This window comes from Rissa tridactyla, chromosome 6 (assembly GCF_028500815.1).
Source record: "Rissa tridactyla isolate bRisTri1 chromosome 6, bRisTri1.patW.cur.20221130, whole genome shotgun sequence".
Classification (NCBI taxonomy): domain Eukaryota; kingdom Metazoa; phylum Chordata; class Aves; order Charadriiformes; family Laridae; genus Rissa; species Rissa tridactyla.
The window spans coordinates 23,036,934-23,061,344 of record NC_071471.1 but is presented as its reverse complement, the minus strand read 5'-3'; the positions used below and the strand labels follow the sequence as shown (position 1 = coordinate 23,061,344).

At 35.3% G+C, this 24,411-nt stretch overlaps 1 protein-coding gene across 7 annotated transcripts in view; it reads right to left on the bottom strand.

The window, feature by feature from the left end:
* The window catches only part of RHBDD1 (rhomboid domain containing 1), a 46,546-nt gene that overhangs the window by 18,298 nt on the left and 3,837 nt on the right, over positions 1-24,411 (bottom strand). For 5 of the 7 annotated variants that reach the window (XR_008466974.1, XM_054205268.1, XM_054205269.1 and 2 more), the window contains exons 2-7: positions 20,507-20,595; positions 19,195-19,713; positions 15,773-15,905; positions 8,287-8,375; positions 6,589-6,642; positions 1,710-1,829 (exon numbers count right to left, since the gene is read on the bottom strand). Coding sequence is in view for 6 of the 7 variants with exons in the window: in XM_054205268.1 (XP_054061243.1) it covers positions 1,710-1,829; positions 6,589-6,642; positions 8,287-8,375; positions 15,773-15,905; positions 19,195-19,627 (829 nt within the window). In the remaining variant the exon portion in view is untranslated. The remainder of the gene's footprint in view (positions 1-1,709; positions 1,830-6,588; positions 6,643-8,286; positions 8,376-15,772; positions 15,906-19,194; positions 19,714-20,506; positions 20,596-24,411) is intronic. The other 2 variants (XM_054205267.1, XM_054205266.1) reach the window with 1 other exon arrangement.

The following is a 24,411-nucleotide window of genomic DNA, read 5'->3' as shown; positions in this document are numbered from 1 at the left end:
GTTATTTTATTGATTTATTTGAAAGCTAAGATTCTCACTATCTTCTGAGGTTTTCAGTACAGTTTCATTGAAATGGGACTGCTCAGATTGCAATCATTTCTAGAACAAATATATTACAGTAATGATCTTGCTGTAGAAAATGTATTTTTTTAAAAGTTTCTAGCTTCACAATGTTCAAGGAAAGTTAGACAGAACTATGCTTAAAGAACAAAGATGAACACAAAAATGAAGATACGCAGGAAAAAAACCAACCACTTAAAACCCGCCTAATTTCCCTAAAAGTCTGCACTTCTACTTCCCAGGTGACTCTTACAACAGATGCAAACTTAATAAAGCAAAAAGCTGTTTTTACTTAAAAAAAATATGTTAATGAATTTCTCAAACTAGAAAAGCCTTTTCCTATCACAGTCTTGCCCCATCTACTGCCTTTTTAAAACTATCTTCCAGATAACACGACATGTTCTTCGCAATAAAAAAATAGGATCACAGAAGGTGTGAAAGTAAAAGTGATGATGATTTGTCAAGATATCCACTTTCATATTTTGCCTGGTCTTTCTCTGACAGCCATAACATAGTGGTGTTAAATTAATTTTCTGAGTAGAGATTTATGAATGGTGCTCTGCATTTTAAGTCTTGCGATTACAGGAAGAGGCTTCTGTATCTTTTTCCTAATGAATGCTTCCGTGCACCCAGGGAGTGCAACAGAATACCAAGATTATGAAAAAGAAGGAAAAAGACATTGACAGATATTCAGTCAGGTTATTATTTTTGTTAAGATTAAATGTTACAGCTTCACCAAATTGAAAAGAAATCTCTCAGATTTCTTATGTTAAGAAGCACCTAAAGCCCTTGGCTGAATTCCCAAAGGAATCCATATTGACATGCAACAGATTAAAGAGGAAGCAACGTTTGATATTAAAACATATCTCAATACCAGAAAACATATACTATGTTCATTTCAGCCCTTTATCACTTCAATATAAAAAATTTTCGTAACTGCGTGATGTAAATTTTATACACGATGCTCAATGTGCTGTCAGTCCTAAACACGTTTTCCCTCAAGTCTTCAAGTTTTCAGAAGCTGAGAAATAGATTCTACAAAGTATTCTTTCCCTCTTGATTTCACTTGCATTATAAAAAGATAAAATACATTCTAACAACGTGTACATTCTAATGAAAGTATTTTATACTAATTTAACTAATAAATTTCAATTAAAAACAAACACCATTTTTCTTAGGTCTTTCAGCTAGCTAGAATATAAGCTTCCTTTAAGGTAGAAAAGGACAGCATGAAAAGTAAGAATCAGTACATTGCTTGTCAATTAAATTTGTATAAAAAGCAAAATATACACACAGAGAAAGTTTAAATATTGGCAACATCGATTCGTCTATTATCCCACTTCATACTGCATTTTAGAGTATTGTAAGATTTCTTTGGCAAACTTAGTTTACTTAAAGGTTTTTTGTTATAAAAGCATTTGTTTTACTACAGTAGTAGGAAGATAATCAAACAGTAAACAATTGTGAATAAATGTAATTACACGAACAGAATGCACTCTCTGAAAATTCTACCAGAAAACTTTTACCTGCTTCCAACGATGACTCCAAAATACTGAAAATAATGAACAATACATCTTTCTTCCCCACCCCACCTCCCCCTTCTCGGTATAAATCATAACTTAAAATATAGAATACAATAAAATTCCTACCTCTTTCATTAAGACTGTTTAGCACTGCCCTTTCCAGCTGTTCTTCTTCAGTGAGCCCACCTGTATAATCATAATAGCTCCTTGGCGCTCTGTATTGGTAACCTGGAGAGCCATAATAGTCTGTAAAATGAATACAAAATACAGAAAATAAACTGCTGCTACTGTAGGAGACTGAAATTAGATGTTATCTTTATGCTATCTTTCTTATACAAATTATTTTAATTTGGAAGAGAAAAAAATTATTAGGATTCAATTACTTATACAATATATGCCATGAATCAATTTCTAATTTACAAAGCCAGACTATGGTAACAGGAGAGAGAAAAACAACAGAAAAAAGATGGATCAAACATCTCAGTTTTTTTTCAATCGTTATAAATAAGTGGCATAGAATTGCCATTATTAAGAAGTTTCACACAGAAATTGAAAAACACTTTTCATCAGCTACTTTTAACATTTAATTGTCAGTACTTGGACACCTTATTAATGTCACCAGAACAGCAACAACAAAACAGGTAGGTTTCAGGCTTTTCCCCACCTTTCTCTCCCTTCCTCCCAGTGCCCATAAACAATACATGCCAGTGTCATCATAAATTCAACCAATGTTTGGACCTAGAAAACACATGGGAAAAGATTCCCGCAAATTTTTTCAGTAATATGTAATATCTGCCCTGGAAAAAACCCACACCATAGATCTCACTGAACGTCACAATCACTGTATGTTGCCTGCTCTACCGCCAACCAAGAATTTCTGACCATTGGCAAAGTTTGTCAAAAATAAGCACAAAGAAACCATCATGCACCCAAAAAAATAGGATTTAAAAGAAAAAAATTACTTTGCTAGAGAATTGAGGAAGACTCCCTTCCTTCTAACACAATCTGATCTTGCCTGAGCACAGAAAACCTAAACTGAGAAAAACTAAGGAGAAAAGTCCCACTTTTCTATTCCATTTTTGCATCTTCGAAATACAAAGCTTTGGGCGGTATTTTAATTTCTCTTCTAGACAGCTGGACAGGGGATTTTGAATAACCATTGTACAGAAATATAGCCAGTTTCTTCCAACTGATAGAAAATGTACACAAGTTTTTCAAAATGAAATAACTGGAAATATTTTTGTATGAAACAAATACAGCATGCCATTTCCCTTTATCTGCAGATTACTAGCATCAATGATAGTCTTGTATTATCTCATTAGTTATATGGATTCCGTGTGCAAACTTCTTGTGGAGTTTCTGTGATTAGAAACAAGCACAGACTATGAAGTGAGGACATACAAATAACTTACTTTAAAAAAAAATCATTGTGTTAAAGAACCTTAGGACAAATAAAGATAGCAATACCATATCTTAGAGTAATACAGGAAAAGCAGGAAAAACTGAACAGTGACTGCACACTACTCTGCACAGAAGTATATATATTCCTCTGTGTCTTTGCAAATATACCTCCATATATTTTATATACATGTGTATGTGCACAGAAACATATGTATGCATATATACATTATACACACACTTAGAGGAAAAAATGTAATTCTGTCTGTTTGCAAATTTTTCTTTTTTGGAACATAGAGCTAACACTGGGAGATTTTTCATACATCTGCAGTGACACACTTTGTCTTAACCTCCAGTAACCTGAAATTCTGCCATTTCTCAAGTGATCATCAACCCCTTTGTGTTAGAAAAGATTATTTTTATTTTTTAATCTGTACAGTCTATTACAGGCATATTTTTAAAAAACTTTAAAAGCCTTTAAGTCTTACTGGCTACATTTAAGAGACATAATTCTGCTGAAAAATAAAACTGGCTGCAGGATACCATTTAGCTGATAAATATATACTGTTTGGATGCAATCTTCATATATACCCCTCATTCCCCTCTCCCTTATGTTAATCTGAATGAACATTTTCTCAGCTATAAATTCATTTTCTGGTGTCTTCAAAACTGCATACACGAAGACTATCAAAATTTGGATACTAAAAGCATGAAATTAGCTGATGAAAGAAAAAGGATGTCATATTTTAAGTTTGTTCTATTGCTGTAAATTTTTCTGTGTTTAATGTTTTACACTGTCATCAAATTGTAAGTGTTCAGAAAGCCATAATCCTTTATTTTAAAAACGAGAAATAGTTCGGTAACATCGACATGTTCAAGGTGTTCCTATTAATCAAAATAATTGTCCTAATACTTTATTCATGGACTGCATTTAGAGAAAATCTAATTCATTTACTAAATGTGTTAAAATTACACTTAAAATTAATTTTTTTTCTAAAGCTCTTTCCTTGTACTGTTTCATAAAATCTCTTCTCATTATAACTTCATCTATTTTTCTATTGAAATAGGTATTTAAAGGCAGATAGCAATAAATCAGCAATACCAGAAAATGAAAAATTAATCAAGGTAAGGATGTACTGTATATGCATCATTAGCCTATAACACTACAGAGAGTTTTCTTAATTCGCAGATAGCCAAGTTTATTACATATATGATACACCAAGCAAAAGGTTACATCTTCCATAAGGACTTCTGCAAATAGCATGAAAGACAATTACAAAGCATATAAACAGGGAATGAACATAAGAAATAAACATAGTTTTTAAATTGCAGTAGTAAGTCATTTTAGAGAAATTAATTTAGTACAAAAAAGTAAAATATGTATTTACATCTAAAGCCAAGCTTAGAAGACAGGATAATTCAGGTTAACCCTCTCCTTTACCTCCCTTTTGTCCACAACTACTCAAAGCAACAGCATGGCTACTTCAGGGACTGCCCAAGACATGCAAAAAACCCCAGACTTCCTTGTTGTCAGCATACTAAACTTGATGTAGGTGCTCGGTAGACCCCCATAATTCTAGATATATTACATGAAATCTCTTCCTGTTTAAGAAGAGCTGGAAAAGAAAAGGTAGAGGGCTATTCAGAATCTGCTCCAATTCCACACGGGTGATCTTTTACACCCACCAAAGCTCCAAGCAGCTGGTGGTCGTACAGTGGCTGCAGCAGATTATGGAGTCAAAATGTCAAGTACAAATTCTAATCTTCATCAGCCATTAAAGTACCTTTTCTGATATAAATCTTTAGAGTTTCCACTCACCCTGCTATAGTGGAATACGGAAGGAAGATTCAGTCTCTACGACCATGGAATACAGAGCAGCACGCCTGGGCCCTGGTGGACTGAACAGTACCTGTAGCTGGGTGAGTATCTTTAACTGGGCTGAGACTGCCAGTCATAAGCTTGTGCTTGCTACATAGTTCATGTTCACATATTATTTCATTTCACAATATTAATTGCATTTTACTTGTTTACTGCCCTTTAGATCAAGTGGGTTTTGACTTGAGAACTGGAATAATGAAAATCCTGGGTAAATACACTTTTAAGTTACAACAATCTTTGATGCTGTTGGTAAGGGAAGTAGGTCAAGACCTTTTTGTCAGGAATTACAAAAAAATTCTTCAAAAATATTCAAGGGCCCATTAATTTCGCTTATGGGGATTATTTAACATAATGATTTTATATTTTTAGGTAATGAATTTTAGGTAGATCATGGAAGACAAAATTCACCATGGAAAATAAAAGTAGCACTAACCTTAGCTCACTGTGGCAAAGAGTAAGCGCATCTCACTTATAAAAGATTATTAAAAAAATAAAAAACCCTGCACGACTAAACCTCAGAGAACAGTAAGAACGATCAAACGTACGAAATTGTTTTCATATAAGCAACCATACAGACCACAATTTTCCAATCACAGAGAAGAGATGACTTTGGTGAGTATCGTACTGAAGTCTATAAAACCATAAAGAATATGAAGAAACTACATAAAGAATGAAGGTTTGGTTTTCTTTCCCAAAGAAGAATTAATGTGCACCAAATGAAATTAGCAGTTAGCAGGTTCAAAACAAACAAAAATGACAGATTCTACACCAGGAAGTAAACTGTGAAATTCTCTGATGTTGTAGGTGTTAAAAAAGTTCACGCCAATTCAAAGAGCTTTTGACATATTCATGGAAGAATAATCCATCACAGGCTATTAAAGCCAAAATTCCCCCATAAAACTTTCTGCTGAGAACATCTTTAAGCCACTACACACTGGCAGATATTTGAGGGAGTTATCGCTATATATTTATCCTGTTCTTACAGCAGATGCCTAGGAAGGGTATAAATCACTGCAGGAGATAGGATAAAGTCAGCTATACGTCCCTTAGCTTTGATCCAACAGCCCGTCCCACAACTGGCTCCTCTCCTGTCCCTCCCAGACAAGGCCTCCACCTATTATTTCTATACACTCCATATATGACTTAATGTCCTGCATGAGAAGTGAATCAAACATGCTACATTCGAAGTATGCCAGTATTCCAACTATCCATCTATATACTGTGATGATAACCTAAATCTGTTTTGGTGAGGAGTGGGCTTTTTGCATATAAATTACTTGATTTACAGAAAGTGTTCGAAGGAAGAAGTTCCTTGTCGGAGTGGGGAAAAAACCATCCTAGAATGGAACTGATAAATTTGCCATATCAGGGCAGAAGTATCAAGGTTCAACGGGCTGCTTTCAGTAGATATAATTTCCTCCCTGCTGCACCTTCTGCAAAAGGAATAGTATTTCCCCAGAGTAGCATTTTATGAAGTCATGATCTTAATTTGAGGTTTAAAGCGTCTTGTACAAGAAAATACATCCACACAGTTCCCTAAAAAGGAAAAGTGATACATGGCCAGAGAAGTAATAAGTTTAGCAAGTGTACTTATGTGCAGAATATTTTGTATATCATGTATGTTTCCATTTAACTAGCTCCTCTATAGGTTTCCTATCATTAGAAAGATTGATGTCCCTATTTTTAAAGATGGAATAAGACTTCAGGTAAGTGGGTTAGTGTACTCACCTGAATAGTAGTAGTCCCTTGGCCTGGCAGGGTCAGTGAATGAAGAAATGCCACCTAAATATAAAAATAATACATGTACTATTAGAATAAATTAAACACATTGTGTATCTTCATAAAATACAAAACCAAATTTGAATTAAGTCTTTCTTTCAGAGTCTGTTTCATAAGATATAAATATGAAACAACTCGCACCTATGAATTTTTTTGGCATCAGTGAGAGAATATATTATTGGTAAACTTGTATATGTCGTTCTAGATTTTATATTGGTGTGCCACGTTTAAGCAACATATCCATGTAGTCTAGAAAAATGCAAACCCACCTAACAAACGTCTTCCAGAACATATAATGAATAATTTCTGCACTGAGATTGTACATTGGTAAAAATGGATTAAAGCACAGAAAACCGAGGACTGGAATAACACTGCACTGTTTCTGCTCCGCTACATAGGAGAAAAAGATGACCTGTGCACTGGAACACGCCTTTCTCCGGGTCTTAGTCACACAGCAACCTTGACAGCAGCGGAATCTCCATAGCACGTTTCACTAAGTGTGCCATGATTTATCACAGAATCCTAGAATAATTGAGTTTGAAAGAGACCTTCGGAAGGTCCCTAGCCCAGCCCCCACTGAGAGCAGGGTTAGCTATGAGATAAAACCATGTTACTCAGTCAGGACTTCACCTTGTCAAGTCTTGAAAACATCCAAGGATGGAGACTGCAGAAACTCACTAGGCAGTGTGATCTGATGCTGGACTGTCCTAATAGTCATCACATAAGCACACACCCCTCCTTACACAGAAACATACAATATTAACATTTAACTAATCTGACACTATGTCTGTTCACTCCAGTGGGGTAGGAAATCTGATGCTCCAGTCTGTTTTTCCACTTAAAACTGCTAAACATATATGACTTACAGACCATATCACCAAGCTGTGATAAAACTTCCTGTGAAAAGCACACACATCTGAACAAATAATTTCCCACTATACAAACACCATATCCACGGTCAACTTGATGACAGTCATAAATAAAGTACTCAACATATTAAGTAATCAGACATAAAACCCAAATAATCTGACAGCTGCTGTGGCAAGGCTTAGACTTCCAATTAAAACACTGAAATTTATTGGAGTGTTCATATAAAAGTTTGCAGGGCTGTGTTTAAAACAATTGCTAGACTAAAGATACCATCATTTTTTTAAAGTAAGTACCACTACAACATGAAAAGCTGTAGTATTATATTGTTGGAAAGCTTGAGAATTCCAGTAACAATTTCTCAAGCATCCCACAACCTTTTTCAAACTGTAGGGACTTCCACTAGAATGGGAGCAAGTAGTAGTAATCAACATGGAAACTTACTGCACTCTGGCATATTTTTATGGCTTCATTTGAAGTGACATTTTCATTGACATCGTATGTGAAACATTTTACTCTAAATAAGCATTTAAGAAGAAAGGTAAATGGTATTCCTCTAAGTAAAAATACCTGTAAGACATTTACTGGTTCTTATCATCCATATTTAAAAAAAAAAAAAAGGTCGATCTCTTTCCTCTGCACTCGCTTTAATAATCAGCATATCTTTAATTGCCTAAAATCTTGTTGGAATGGCCTGAATTTCTATATGCAAGACTCATTCAATTTTAAAAATAAAAGTGTCTCTTCTGCAGATTTTACAAATTGAGCAAAATTACATACCTAGACAGGCTTTCATGATCTTTTTCAGAGGTCCCATAGTATACATCAATCCAACAAGAATCCCTGCCAGATGCCCAGCAAAAGAAGTCCTACAAAAAAGCAAAATCTTGTGAGTGAAGGAAACGAAGACTTTTTTGTAGGGATGGAGAATGGGGAGCACAGAATTTGTTGTAACAGAGAAAGTCCCTGAGTGAGATCAAGCACAGAGAAATTACTTGCCTCCAAGGACATAGTGTCAAGTTTTCTTTCTTCATAACTAGCCTAAAATTGGTGGGTACAGACAGTCACAGAAAAGTATCTAACAAGTATCCTAAAGAAGCTGGAAACTGCTCGGAGAGATCATTTTAATTGCTTGTTTAAAGGATAGAATACCATTTCCCTAAAAGCATTTAAAGACTTACTGGGGTAGGAAACTAGTTTTAATGTACAAAAAAGTAAATCCACAGAATTATGCTGAAATGTCTAGGTAGATTCTACGAAAAACATTTACAGTTTCAAGTGTATGCATAAATACAGTGCTTTCTACTGCACTATCAACACAATCCTGCAATTAGTCTGAGATAAGCATGAATGCAGATCTGTTGCAATCTTTGTAATGCAGTGCCTTCAAAATTAAAAGAATTAGTGAAACACTGAGATCATAACTCTTTTCTATACATACCAACAATTTCTTTAAAAAAATGTAATTGCCCATTTGCATATAGAATGAAAAGGCTCTAGAGTCTTTTGAGAAACCAGCAACACAGACACATGTTTACAGTAAATAAGGATATTTGCTCCAAGTATTGCCATGACTATGAGGTGCTCTACATTCATAAATCAATTTTCAGCATTCAAATTAAGAGTTAAACTCTTCTGTGTTTAATCAGATTTAATTAACAGCAAAATCTTTTGAGTTTAACCAGGTTTAAACATTATTTGTAAACTGTTCACCTCTATTATGACAATTTCATAGTACATGCAAAGTCCACTGGATTTACACTGGTTGTCTAAAGATTCAAGTAATGTGAGCTTTTTTGCCTTTATAAAGCAGAAATGAAACTTCCGTTTAACATGAAACTAGATTTAAACATTATGCTTTTTACATTCCAGACAGAAATCCCAAAGAGTGGGATACACAGATGATAGCATGACACTCATAACAATACAACTTCCAGGCATCGCTGGTAAAACTATACAAGAAAACACATATGTCACTAGAGGGAAATAAAGATCAAATCCAAATTCGCTCTTTTGCCGCCTACTTAGCCACAAACTTGTATTCTGCTACGTAAAGCTGCAGCACTCTCCCATATGTAAAAAGCTTTTTTTTTTTTTTAGAGTAACACATAAATGCTGATATGAAAATTTATAGGTAAGAGGTAGTTAACAAAATAAAGTATCTATAAGGAACTAATTTTCCAAACAGATTTTTCTGGAACAGATTTTCCAAGTTTGTGAAAAATACACGCCTGACTTGAAAAATGTCTGTACACATAAAACATTAGATACTTTAAGATGCCTTACTCTAGAAATGACCAACATAAAGTGATTCTCCTATATTCCTGGCAGCGTTTTAAACAAATTTTATGTTCCTTTTGATTTACCCAAGTACGACACTGTTCCACAAACCCCCAAATCAAGGTCTTTGCTTGCAACACAGTGAAGCTGTATATTTACATAATATGAATAATCAGAAACCTTCAACTTTAAAAAGCCTTCAGGGGGATAATTTCCACTTCATGTCTAATGAATAGGTTAGTGTACTAGATGCCTAAACACTATTGACTGTTTAATTACAAATTATATTCAAGGAGTAGAAACTTATAATGAAAGTGTTTAAACAGGGTTTTCTAAATGAAAAATAGTATCATATACACTGTCACACATATATACTATCACTGACTTCCAGAAAATGAGTAAATTTGATAAATCACATTGAATTTTCATCATATGCTGTCATAAAATTAATTTGAGTGTGATCAACAGTAGCACCTCGCTACTTGTAATTGCTAAGGAAAAGCAATTCTGTAGAGTCAAAAACACAGCTTCCCTTACATTGCAAAATGCTTAATGTTACAGCTAAGTTAAGCAACCACGACTTCATTTTAGAATGTGTTATATTGTAATTTACTCAAATGATAACTTAATACTTTTTTTTTTACTAATGCTTGGTATCATTTATAGTATGGAAGACATCTTTATAGATATTTTCCAAAAGTAACAACTGAAACATACAGATAATACACAATTTTACAAAAAAAAAAGAGGCAGTTCTAATAAAAGCTTTTAACATTGTCAAAGAAGAAAGTGTAACTCTGCAGCAAAGTTCTGAAGTAGTTAACTTGTGTCTTTTCCCAGCTCTTCTGAGGATGGGTAAGGCTCCAGAGGATTGTAAGGATATTTCTGTACTGATTCTTAAGCAGGGAAAAGAAAAAAAAAGAAAAAGAAATAGAAAAGGAGGAGGACTCCAGACTAATCACTATCTTCTCTTCCCAGATAAAACTATTTGTTCAACAATTATTAAGACACATAATTTTTCAACCAAGGTAAGAACACCAGAAACAGAAGACATGTTTGTCAAGAACAAGTGTCAAATCAATGAAAATTTCTCCTTTGACAGGGCAACAAGCTGCACAGAAAGGGATAATCTGCAGACGTCACACACGCACTGAATGAAGCACTGTCTCACAGTATTTGTCATAAAGAAGGCTTAAAAAACTTAAACTCTAGAACTTTACTACACAGATGTCTAAGCAGTTGGTAAGCCTGACTTATTACTTGTCAGTAATTCGTTATCAAACTTAGGATACGAATCAAGTGGATTACTGAAAGAGTTTATTCCAAATATTTACGAATGACAAGCTAAGAAGCTGTAAGGCTGACTGGAGATAGCATTAGAACTTAAAGCAACCTTGACAAAATGAAGTAGTAGTTTGGAAAAAAAAACAATAGGGTGCAATTCAAGTATTTTACTGGAAATATGTAAACAGGAACACTATCAGGAAGTAAAATAAAGTAGCCTTCCACTCTACTCAGTAGGTCTCAGATGGAAAACTGAGCCTCCTTTTCGCAGGCTGCACAAAAAGAGCAACAAAAAAATGGGGAGTGTCCAAAACTTCTGAGAAAAGACTGAAGGGATCACAAACATTTAAGTCTACTGAAGAATTCTCTCACAGCTACCATAATCTTAAAATACGGAAAAGACTGTCACAAATAGGAATGAATACATTCTCCACAGTCTCTATCCATAGAATAAGGAGTAATGGATATAAGTCACAGCCAGAGATTTAAAAACATGTAATTAGTAGAACAGGCTGCCTGGAGAAACTCAGGTCAGGCAGAGGCCTCCCAGATCCTCCCGGGTTCAGAGCCCCTCCTCTCCCACATTTGTCTCCGCTTCGCAAAGGAAAATGAGAGGGCTACTAAGACCCAGCAAAGAGCAATCAGAATTTAATAGTGATGACCTTTAAAAGTGCATCAGACTAAACATTGATACATATAAATCACATACACATACATCTATATATAGACATATATGTTTGTCCTTCTGAAGTTATCATTCAGAGCATTTGTTTTGAGATCAGATTTATTCAGATGCCCTATAAACTTCCTTATTTTATAAAAAAAAATTTATTCAATATAAGTAAATGACACAAAATAACTGTTTTACACACGCAGTTAACGTTCTTCTATCCACATGCCTTAGTCCAAAGTGGATACTCCTATTTCCAATTAATTTAAAGATATTTGAACCATTAATCCCCAATAATACTCCAGTGTCAATCTTCTTGACATTTTACTACATTTTACAGTGAATTTTAATTTTCAGTCGACTGCCTTTTAAAAAATTTGCATAATGGATTTCTTGCCTATGAGGCTGCCTGAGTTTTAACTGCAGACATTAAAACTAAAGGCAAAACTACAACTGTTTTCACAAGGCAGGATTATACGCAAAATTTAGAACTAAATGTCACGAATTTTGGCTGAAAAGAAATAATAGACAGTTTACAAAAAGCACAAAACAAGTTGCATGTAGAAGTCTTGTCCAAAAGCATATTACCAAGGTGCTTTTCACTTGTATTATAAATTGCACTCTCTTGTCTAATACAGAAAACTAAGTTCACTCCTATTTTCTGCTTTTTATATACAGTAAATAATCCTGGATATAATTAAAAACTCTTACATTATCAGCAATAAAGCAACCTCCATTGTCAACTGATTCCAAAATAGGCTTTTTACACTATTCATAATAATAGCAATGTCTTGATTGGAATGTACATTTTACTAGGTAAAAATTGGCTGTTAATTTTCAGTTAGACTAATGAAGAAACATTCTCCCGATTGTAACATGCTAAACTACTTACTTTTTCCTGATGGTTAATAAAGAAAGATTGATAATTATTTTTTCTCACAGTATAATTTTCAGTTTCTGTAATACAAGCTGAACTTTGAATGGGAATAAAAAAATGGGTTCTTGACTTTTTTAAATTGCATGTTTTCTTCTCTAAATGTCAATGAGCTTTATCAATATTAACTAATGTTTCTCCCTGGTACAGAGAAATTCAAATGATGTCTCATTTAATTGTTTTGTTTGAAAATGTAGATATCCCCAGAGATCTTATTTATCTCAACCATTCACTTCATACTAATGTTAATTATGCAATATGTCTAAATACTGTTTCCTGAAGACATTTGCCATCAAGCTGATGTGCACATTACTTCAGAAAAATCTTCTAAACAGAATTAATTATACTTTTTCATTTGACTGTGTAATTTCAATGAAAACTGCTATCACTAGAGGGAAAACCATTTGGACTGCATTTGCTTTTCACGTATGACAGATTCTGACCCAATGTTCACAAGCCTCTCTGTATTAGTTTTTACGTTAATATTGTTCCGGTATCCTTACAATGAATTAAATCAATTCCTCATCATGCTTGGTGAATTTGTCAGTCACCTGACTCAACAAATGAAAACAGTGCAAGAAAGTCTATACCTATCACTTAACTTCCATAACTCCTTCTCAACAGCAAACTCCAAAGTCTGGTAGGCATTATTATTTATGCACGCACAGGACAAAGCCATGTACTTAGCAACTGAAGTATGTCTTTAGCTTAAGTCACTGCTGCAGTCTTTTACAAAAAGGTCTTACTTCCATGCATCTCCTACTCCAAGGCTAGGAAGCATGCATTTGCTAAACATGCAAAGAAAAGAATAATATCAAAATGATGTACTAGGAAGATGTAGACTGATTTTATTTTTGAAAAACAATGAATTTTTTGATATCATGGGAATGAAATCCATGTATTTATACATAGTTTATTTCCAAATTAACACAAGCACAGAAGACCTGCCCATGACAATTTATACACTTTGCTACAAAATTTAATGTTGCTTAGAAAGTATGCCATGTAGTCAATTTACCAGTGCTAAACAAACTACCTGGATGAAAATTAAACCAAATTAAATGACGCCAGAAGTAAAAGCCAAACCAGGACATTTACACAGCTCTGTACAGAAAAATGCCATTGCTTCTATAAATGGAAAAGGAAAACTTGTTAGTAATTTTGTAACACATTGGGAAAATAGCATAGAGAAGTAAAAGCTAAGTTTAACAAAAGAATAAAAGGCTATAAAATGGTTCTCATCACGTAATGCCATTCCTGTCAAACCTGGGGATTTTTGGTTGGTTGGTTGTTCTTAGCCCTTTTGCTCCTGAGGGACAGTTCATCAATGAACAGCATAAAAATCAAAATTTTCAATAGCCTCAATATTACTTTTGAATCCTTCATTGGTATGGATTCTCAGGTGTACTGACACATCATTCCACTAAAGCAGGCCCAGATTTATTGCATGTCTTTCTGACTGGACAGAATTCCGCCCCAATTACTAACCTCTTATCTATTCAAAACTAAATTATGTAACTTGATGTACAAAGGGACACCATTTAATCAGACCCTTCAAATGTTACAACATGCCCTTAGCATGCAGATGAGCGTGTAAGAGAAATGCTCTGAGAACCACAATTGTTATGGTTCATTTTCAAGGCAGTTGGCAGTTACTAATTAAGCATGTTGTGTTCTGGGACATGAATTTCTGGAGATTACTACTTGTTTTCTATGGTACCCATCATCATTTAAGTGCTGTGAAACTGTCCTATCAGGATTGCATGTAACCATGTAGAGGTTCTTTAGACCAGGCAGCAATTTAAGCTTCCATAAAATTATGAAAAGGTTTTAGACATTATTTCTGGACCGTCTATACACTTTCTACCCAAAACACACTTCTGCAGTAAAACAACTGAAAAACAGCAGCACCCAACCACTAAACTCATGTTTTCGCTCTACCAGATATAGTATGATATGCTATGCTCATGGTTTTACTTCAGACATAATGTTCTTTCATTAGTCTTTAATAATAACTAGACATATCAAACATATTAACAAATAAAAACTATGTCCAGCTAACATGACAGTTTTTATTTTTTAGAAGAATGTTCTTAATGCACTGAAAAATTTGGTTTTACACTTGTAATAATGCCATGCAAGTGACCTCTCAGCTCACACTTAAAATTGCACTTGCAACAGAGCAATCTTCAGTTCTGTCTTTTAACCTAGGCTTCCTTGCTGCAGTCAATCAGGCAGTAAGTCATAAAGCAGTAAAATCAGCGTTTAAACTAAGCGGTATTTGAATTTGCATGCTGGTCTAGGAAACCTTCTATCTGCTATATCATAGTATCTGATGAGGGGTATGTCAGTATTGCTCCCCTCTTTTTCTTTTTGGGTTGGTTTTTTTTAATCTTTTGGAAAATTGGGAAATTGTATATAAATTGTGATTTGGTAGTTTGCAAATCTGGTGTCTGTACTTTGCATACATTCTCCAATACGACTGACAGTTATAAAATATTATACAAGATTACTGATTTGCAACTAGAACTCCAGAAATCCACTGCAAAAGAAGAGAAAGGCGGTATTCTCACAGACGTAGGGGCAGATGAACTGCGCTGGCAGAACTGAGCACACAGGAAAACCGAGGGATGTGATCAGCAAGACTGCAAGACAGTAAAACTGCATAAAATTTGCAGAATACTGGATGACGGCTTTATCATAAATTAGATAAATGACTATAACAAACGGACAGAAGGGATTAGGACAGAAATAGCAAGCAAACAGTGGAATGCTGTTTTTCTAATGAAGCCATTGGCACTACGGCATCTTAGTTTGGTTACTTTGCTGAAAACACGTGTCACTTTGCTGCATCCATCAACTTTTGTTATCTTCCCTCAAATTCTTAGTAATACCTTCTGGGCACAGTATTTCAGTTTTTTTATTTTGAAACATGATCAACATACAGGGCATTAAGGAAAAAAGTAGACTGTAACCTCAACACCTAATTGTAGCCCCAACACTCCATTTGGATACCAGCTAACACTACACTTAGTCCATAATACATTGCAAATAGCCCAAATCTCTTCTCCTAACTTTGAAATATTAAATGCACTTACCCTGGAGAAATTAAATGAATAGCCACCAGCTCCACCCAACAAGCATATTTACTGGATATCTGCAATCCAAGGACACTGCTGACTCTTCCTGGATTGTAATGGTTGTTGAGAACTTTCAAAGCAAACAAGACTCCTGCAAACAAGAAGAAATCAGAAGTACTTAACACGAAGAAAGAGAGAAATACTTGTGCCCAAATAATAAAGAAATGCAAACAACTTAACTACTGAAACTGAAGTATCATGCAGTTTCACAGCACCACAAAACATACTCTTGCATGCCAGAAAAACAATTCTGAGCTGTTTTTAAAGTGATACTTTTCTGTGACTTAAAAAAAAAGGATAAAAATGTACATATTTGTATAACAGCCAATTCTGAGTTGCTTTTTAATATGCCTACTTACTGTAGCTATTCAGGTATTCAAAACAGTACAATTTTAAAATGGGAATTTTAGTTGAAATAGTTGACAAAATTATTGAACTCAAAAAATGTTTCATGAGTTGAGAAAAGCCATTACTGAAAACTAGACAAACAGATGCATGTGAAGCTGAACAGTAGGCTCAAATTTTGAATTAATGGAAAATCATCTTACATATACTCCAGAATCACTTGTTTCTGAAAAAAAAAAGGTAGATAAATCACCTTTAACTACAATAAATAATCATCCATTTCTAATTCACTGCAACTGCTTTATCAATCATGCAAGCAACAGCTGATATGACAGAATGAATTCACATACTGGAACTTTCAAAATGATTTTGAAAAATTTTCTCTCAAGAAAAATCTCATACAGTTGTAAAAAAAAAATATCTGAAAAATCAACAAGTAACAAAGATTTGACATGGAAAAACACAGCAAAGTTGAACATCAATACAGATATACTAAACCTTTTTCATGGTTCCCTCCCCTTCTAACATGGCAGAAAACAAGAGACATCTAACCAATGATGTAAATATTGTTATTCTAGGATCAAATATAAATAGGGATGCGCATATGCACATACACGCACACTCACACTACTTGCTGCTGATAAAACTGGACTTGTCCAGAAACTATACATTTACTAAAGGAGAGAAATATTCAATAGCAACAGCATAGTTTAAGAGTCATCTCCACCCAATCTACCCTTGGCTCACCAGAACCTCGTTTGTACAGCTTCAATTTTATTTTATTTTTTTTTAAGGTTTAAGTGTTCATTGGAACTGCCTGACCTGGTGTATTGTCAGGTTCCATGCAGGGGGACAGGAGGCAGGCCTGTTTCATCCATTTGAAATAAAATAAAATAATAATTTAAAAAATCCAGGCATTGTAAAACTCTTAAATATGTATACAGACTGACTCTTAAAGAAATAGTTATCAGGAAAGTACTCATATTTTCTTCAACAGCTACTCCATGTACATGCCATTTGCCCCAACTGAAGAGAAAGTACCTATGGTGAAGGTCATATTAAGGATGTTGCAGGTTTAGAAAGACCAATTATGGATACTAACTCTGTCAGTGCTACTTTAAATTGCTGCCCAAATAATGGTCAAATGCATGGGCACATTGCCTACAGCCCCACATGTCCAAGCTTGGAATACTCAAAAGATGCTGCAGAAGATAAGTCACAGAACTGGTTGCAATACTTGATGATAGATCTGAACTATCTATCTTGCAGAACATGTACATTAAAATCCAATTAGGTAATCCTAAATTGACAAAAAGCTTGACTTTTTTATCCTTTTCACAAATGCCTCAGTAGATTAGAGGCTTAGTCCCACTTCTTTTTAGTTCTCCAAAAAATCCAGAATATATGCTCCAGCCAATATTGCAGGTACGGCTGACATGAGTCTCTTGTAAGGAATGAAATGGGCACCCCCCTCTGGCCCATCACCAACGCTTGCCCTGCCTGCCAGCACCACCAGTTACCAGTTCAGTAACTTGGACTCTTTCGCCATAAAGCTGCATGACCTGGATAATTATATCACTAAATCTAACTTCCCTTCTGTTCTTTTGAGAAAAGGGAGATGTAAGTTGCTAAGTGGCTAAGTGAGAAGCTGGAGACTAATCTGGTAAAAAAAAAAATACAGTGAAATGTTAACACTACCCCATTACATGCTAGTATTAAATTCCCAGTCATGTAGTACAAAGAAGTTTCATCATGAATTTTTGAAATATTCACCCTTCTCATTCCTAATAAGAACTAGGTTGATACTAAGCTGTTTTAAGGTATGGACTGATAGGAATACATAGGAAAAACCTCACATAGATGCTGCATTATATAAGTGAATACTCAAAACTGATACTTCTTCAAAACTTCTAGGTCTCAACTTCTCATCCTACCGCCTAAGATAACAAAAGATAAGAGGTTCAAAAAGAAGGTTGATGACAGCACCTCTGAGCTGTTCACAGAGTAGTATTACAGAGCACATTTCCCCCATTAATCACGCTGCAATAGTTAGGAGTACTGTATAAAAGCTAACCCTATAAAGTCCAGCTGAGACTGAACTGGGTGCACATATTTCAGTCATTTTACCACTAATAATATTCAGTAGGGTTCTGCAGTCACTGTTAGGGAGCAGCAAGACCGAGACGCTCGTCAAAGGAAGTGTATCCAAAGGGAACAGGGAGTCAGGCTGGCCGCAACCTCCCCGATAGGGGCCCAGTCCCATAGCCCTTAGGCAAAGCACGCAGGGCACACTGGTGACAGCAAGTGCGGCTGGCCAGGACCCAAGATCACCAGGCACATCCACCTGACCAAGCAGGCCCAAAGAAAGTCAGGAAGTCAAGTCAGGGCCCAGGCCGGAGAAGCACATGGCCAGGCACAGATGCAGTATAGCTCAGCCAGGGATGATGCAGACGGCTTGAGCTTCAAAGCAGATGCTGAACAATGGGGAAAAAGGCCCCTGGTGAGGCTTCTCTCAGCCATCTCACACATCTCATCTCCCACATCTCATCTCCCACTAGCCTGAGGTGGGTCACAGCCGCCCTGTATCAGAACTGTTCTTGAGCACAGGCAGCAAAACCTCGCAGAGAAAGAGGTTGCACTCAGGGCCCCTACAGCCACCATAAAGGTCAATATGTCTCATTACCAAAGGGTGGGGGACCAGAGAGTATCTGAAGTTCCAAACGAGCGACTACCAGAATGTTACAACTAGTACCAGTTCGAATACCACAAGGAACCCTCAGAGGTGTTGAAGCACCTTTCTCAGAGGTTGCAAAGGAAGGCTTGCCCTCTAATGCTATGTCCCAATGACAGCATGAGCACAACAGGTACCCAAAGTACATGCTTTAAATTAAAAAATAGGATAAAGTTTATTGACATAGCAACCACATACATGCATATGGATGTACATCTATCCATTTTTTGCATTCAAATATTACTATATAGAACTTATAAATATTATTTTTACATATATAAATTGTACTAACTCTATGGCTTACCTGAAAAGCCTACAGCACAATTCATTTCATACGAAGGATCATCCAGAATTTTCACAAGCATGAATTCCAGCATCATATAAACAACTCCAATCAACACTGAAAATACTGCAATTATGTATGCAAACCATATGCTCTTAAGCTTTTTTTCTAGCATTATCCCCTTCCAAAGCATGGAAATCATGTTATAATATAAATGCCAGTCATCTGCATGGTGGACAGGAGAAAGCAGTAAACGCTGCCAGTTCTTTCTGTAGAAGCCTTCCTTTACACTGATGCACACTTCAGACAGTGGCCTTACAGGATTCAGAAAGAGAAAAATATTCAGCGCAAGCACCCCAAGGGTAACAGAAGGAATGTTCTGGAGTCCAACTTGAGAAATTTGATAAAGCAGCAAAAGCAGTCCTGCATTGACTCTTCCTTGCCTTCGTTGCATTATTACTTCTTATTCAAAGAAATGTGAAGATTATTCTGACTTCTAGTCTTTCGTTCGAATTCAAAACCACCCAAGTTTTGGAAATTCTGAAAGAAAAAAGATAACTGCATTATTATACATATACAGGGATGTTTTCAAGTTCATCACTACTTTTTTTTTTTGTAAACATACCAAATTCTTCAACCTAACCAGCTGAGACCTCTTTTTAAAATCACAAGAAAAATTCAAGAGAAAAAAAAGTCACAGCTTTTGAACTAGTATAAGACACAAATAAAAGGGATTTATACAGCTAATCCAGACAAGCATTGTGAGAAAAGAAGTCTGCAACCCCTCTTTCAAGTTCCTGGACAGGCTTTACTTCATCTATAAAATTCTTGGATGTTCTAGAAATGTTCTCATCAATATCCAGATTCACTCACAATTATTAAAACTGGAAGGAAAATGGAAGGAAAACAGTTAAAAAAAATCTTCTCTAGAGTCTCAGTTTTCAGGCTTCCCACCTTTGCTACGTATGTAATTTTTTTTTCAGGACCATTTTTCTAACTTTTACAAATATTCAATACAAGCTAAAAATGAAAATTAATAGTTAACATTTCAAAAAGTAACAAAGTTAAGTACTCCTAAATGTAAACTTTGAAAGTTGGTATTGCTTTCCTAGTGTCTAGAATTCAAAGTTCAGTTTAAAAGCGTGCAACAGAAAAAAATGTAGGAGGAAAGCATATACAAGAACAGCACATAAAATTTTCAGTTACAGCAAAATATTAATCTCTGCCCTATTTATGCCAGATAAAATGGAGGATTAAAGAGGACTATAAAAAGTTCTAGATCTAGCTAGAAATAGGGTTACTACAACAAACTGAGAAAGGGTATCAAGCTAACCTGTGCAAGCCTATAAAGAGAGGAGGGAGGACGCTGCATTGGAGAATACAACACAAAAGTGATGCTGAATTTCCAGAGAGTGGAACCACCTGCAGAAGACAGGAAGAGGCTGAATTTCAAGTAGCTTCTGAGGGCTACTGCAACTTTTAGTTCTCAGAACTCTCCAAGGTGGCACAACAATAGCAGAGCCACCTTTCTCCACCTCTGGGATGCCAGTTCTTTGCTGAACTATTGAAGATATGCAATACATTATTTCACACATTAAATGTCAACTATGCAGAGCCAGCAAAATACACTTATTTTTCAAAACTTCACCATCAGGTTTCAAATGAAACTTCCTGAAATATCTAGATATATACAAAATTCCTATCTCAATCCCCCATTCACCTCCTTTTCCATTATATTATAAAAGTTAGAATAAGCTGCTGATATACTAACTTTTTATTTAGCTTAAATTCCTTTCCAATTCATCATATCAAATGCTCTGTGAATATTTTTATTAGATAAACAAGCAACAATCTAATTTAATTCTTCTGGAGGACAGCAGAAAAAAATAACTTTATAAGGAGAAAAGGACAACACCTCAAGGCACAAAGTTTAACACTCAACATTATGCCTATTAGGATTTACTACATTGCACATTTCTACAGACCATTGGTATGCCTGCAAACACTTTACTACATATTTTTCTTTAGGTATTCAGAGTATCATTAATAATTTGATCAGGTTGCACCACACACAGTAAGTGAACACATGGAAAAGAAGGAAGTGACCTCTGAATGGTGTTATCCTATAACAGCAAAAGCAACTATGAAACCTCCACAGGGTTCAACATTAAAGAAGATCATCTAGGGGCCAAACTACCTCCTCCGCTTATAGCTAAGCAAGAGGAGCATATACTTCCATCTTAGCTCACACACATAATTAATTATATGCCACTTATTATAGTTAAGTTTATGTTTTTCTAGTCTCTGGATTTCTCTTTAAATTGCATTTAGGTTTACTACAGCACTTTAAGAGAAGAAAAAAAACCCCAACCTGGTTGCATCCTCAAAACAGCTGTAGTACAGAATGCAAGTAATACATTTGCTACATTAAAAGGAATTCACTGCATTTTTTCCCATGGTCTAATCTCAGAGACGCTACATAACATTTAAGTCTTGCCCAAAACAGAGTGGAAACAGCAATAACATGCTTTATACCAGGCCTCTTGAACATATAACTCAAACTACGCTGGTGCCTTTAAACACCAGTGTTTCTAATTCTCAGATTCTAATCCTCACAATTTAACTACAGAGACCACAGCTGTAGTGCTACAAAGTTCAAACGAGCTAAGGCCTCTTAAAGTGTAAACTGATTGTTGCAGATGATAATTAACACTGACAGCCTTTGACTTTTTAATGTCAATGTATCAAAAAAAAGTACTTAGATAATCAAAAGTTTAATCACTGTCATTCGCTTTTTTCACACTACTTGCTCTAATACCAGGTATACCAACACCCCCAAACTGTTCTTATATGCATCTACCCAAACCTCTGACTTTTCTTGCACCACTGACACAGCTAAATCTTTCCCACCACAAATCAGTTGACATAAAAACTGTTAGAATTTAAAAGTCAACACCATTTAAACCCAAGTTACATGGAAGCCCCAAAATCTTGCCATACCACGTTGTTCCAATTGCCAAATACTAGAGTCTTAGTTTTTAAAGTTCCTCCCCGCCTTTTGATACTCTTTATTTCCCAATTTAAATACTTTTAACATACATGCACCTAAGAAAAAACCCCCTCACACAGCACATACCTGTTCAATAATCATGTAACATGACTGAGAACAGTTTACACCATGAATACAGTAGTTCTACGTATTATAAATCATTCCCATTATTGGGAGCAATCAAAAGTGTCAGCCAAGACACATTATGTCTTTTATTATAAAGGAAAAAGATGTAAGAAAGAAAACAGTAGTTATTTAAGAACCTTCTGGAATGCAGCTCACTTAAAATATATCGGGTTTTCAACTGTTTGAACATTCTTCCTCAGCCTCTACGCTGTTTATTAAAAGTCTAATGAGGCTTGAAACAATGAAGCACTTATTCCTTTTTCTTTTTTGAAAACATGCCACCCACTTCAAAATGTACAAATTTCCAGAACAGACTTGAAATGGACATTTGTCTTGCTTCTAAGCTGCCACGTGCCTGCATTTTTGTCACCTACTCAAGATAAATGTCTGAACTAAACATTCTTGGAATTTGTTTGTTTATTTTGTACTAACCAAGTGCAAAGCATTTAAACTTTTATTTTTACTGTGACAACCCCCCTTGCTCACTTGGCAACCATAAAATATTATGACTTCATATTACTGAAAAATCATGTAATAAAGTAAATATTTTAGTAAATAGCAGTTAAAATGAAATGTTATACTGTCTTTTCTTACAGCTGTAATTTGAAGTTAGAAGAAAGAATCTCCCTGTATCCTTGCTCCCCCCAAAATGGACAGAACTACCCTGAAACTTTGATTTATGTTTGCATGAAGCAAAATCCAACCCATTGCCACTCTCCTTAGAAAAAAATCAATAAAAAAGTCACACTGTGACATAAGTCTAGATTTTTATGAAGAGATGTAGACGTACAACATCTCATTCCCATGGAGGGTGAATGCAGCCACGACCTACAGATCACATCCTGATCTTGAGATCTGTCACCCATCTTCTCTCTAGAGCTGCTTTGTTCTTCTCATTGTTTTGCACAAGTGATTTGTAATGAAAGTATCTTAGCATTGTGTAACTTTTCACTGACAGAAGAAAATCCCAGGGTTACTCTTCCAGTTCAGATCACAAGTATGATTTTTTGAAATTAATTTCTCCATTGGCCCCACTGACTTCACTGTGGTTCACATTGTGGAGTGGCCTAAGAGCGCATGAACTAGTCTCTTTTCAGATAGGACTAAACCAGGAGATGTGTTCCAGGAAAGAACCCAGTGCACTCCAGAAACAAACTGGGCATTCAACCCACGCGTCCTGATTAGAGCTAGACCAATGTAAAAACCACCTGAAACACGTAAAGAGTGAGTATCAGATCCTGAGCACATGTAAAGAGTAAATATCAGATCCTGAGCATAAACCAGTCCACACTACAGATAAGCCTCAACTTACCTGTAGGCCAACACTACTTGTCTATGAATATAGTTTCAGGGTACAAGGGCTTAACCAAGAAAAGAATGAAACAGAAACAGTGTTTTTAGGGCAAAAGAACAGTCCTACAAAGGAAGAAGCAGCAAACTGTAAATCCTTTTACTATCACCCTCAAACTTGGGAAGAAGGGCAGGAAGGGGGAAGGGGAAAGCAGGCATAACAGAAAAAAAAAACCCAATGCAAGAAAAAACTCAAGAATTTGAAACATAATGAATCATCCTGTTTATATTTAATATGTATGCAAGAAGAAGGTCAACCACAAGCTGTCAGTTACAATAAGCTTTGAAATGTATAGTCAATTGCATAGGTCATAACAAAAAAGACAAGGTTCTGACATAATTATAAAAGTAATTACTTTATAAAGAATGACTTCTGGATTAATGAAATGTGCCTTTAAAGGGCATAATGTGCTTTCATTCACAAAGGAATACTGAACTGTAAACTGGAAAAAAAAAATTTCAGAATTTGGTATGAGAAGTCATACATCTGTAATACAAATGTTTCAAAATAATTTAAATCAGCAACTACCTTGCTGAAAGGAAACAAGACAAAGGTAAATACCAACATAAAATGACTGCATAAAAGGCTATGTCACAAAGTCTTTTTTTTTTTTTTTTTCAACATGTCACATTTTAAGTGTTCTTCAAAATGTTCTGTGAGAATAAGGAAGTGCTTCTGCCTCTTACATCTGCTTCAGCATGAAAACTGAAAG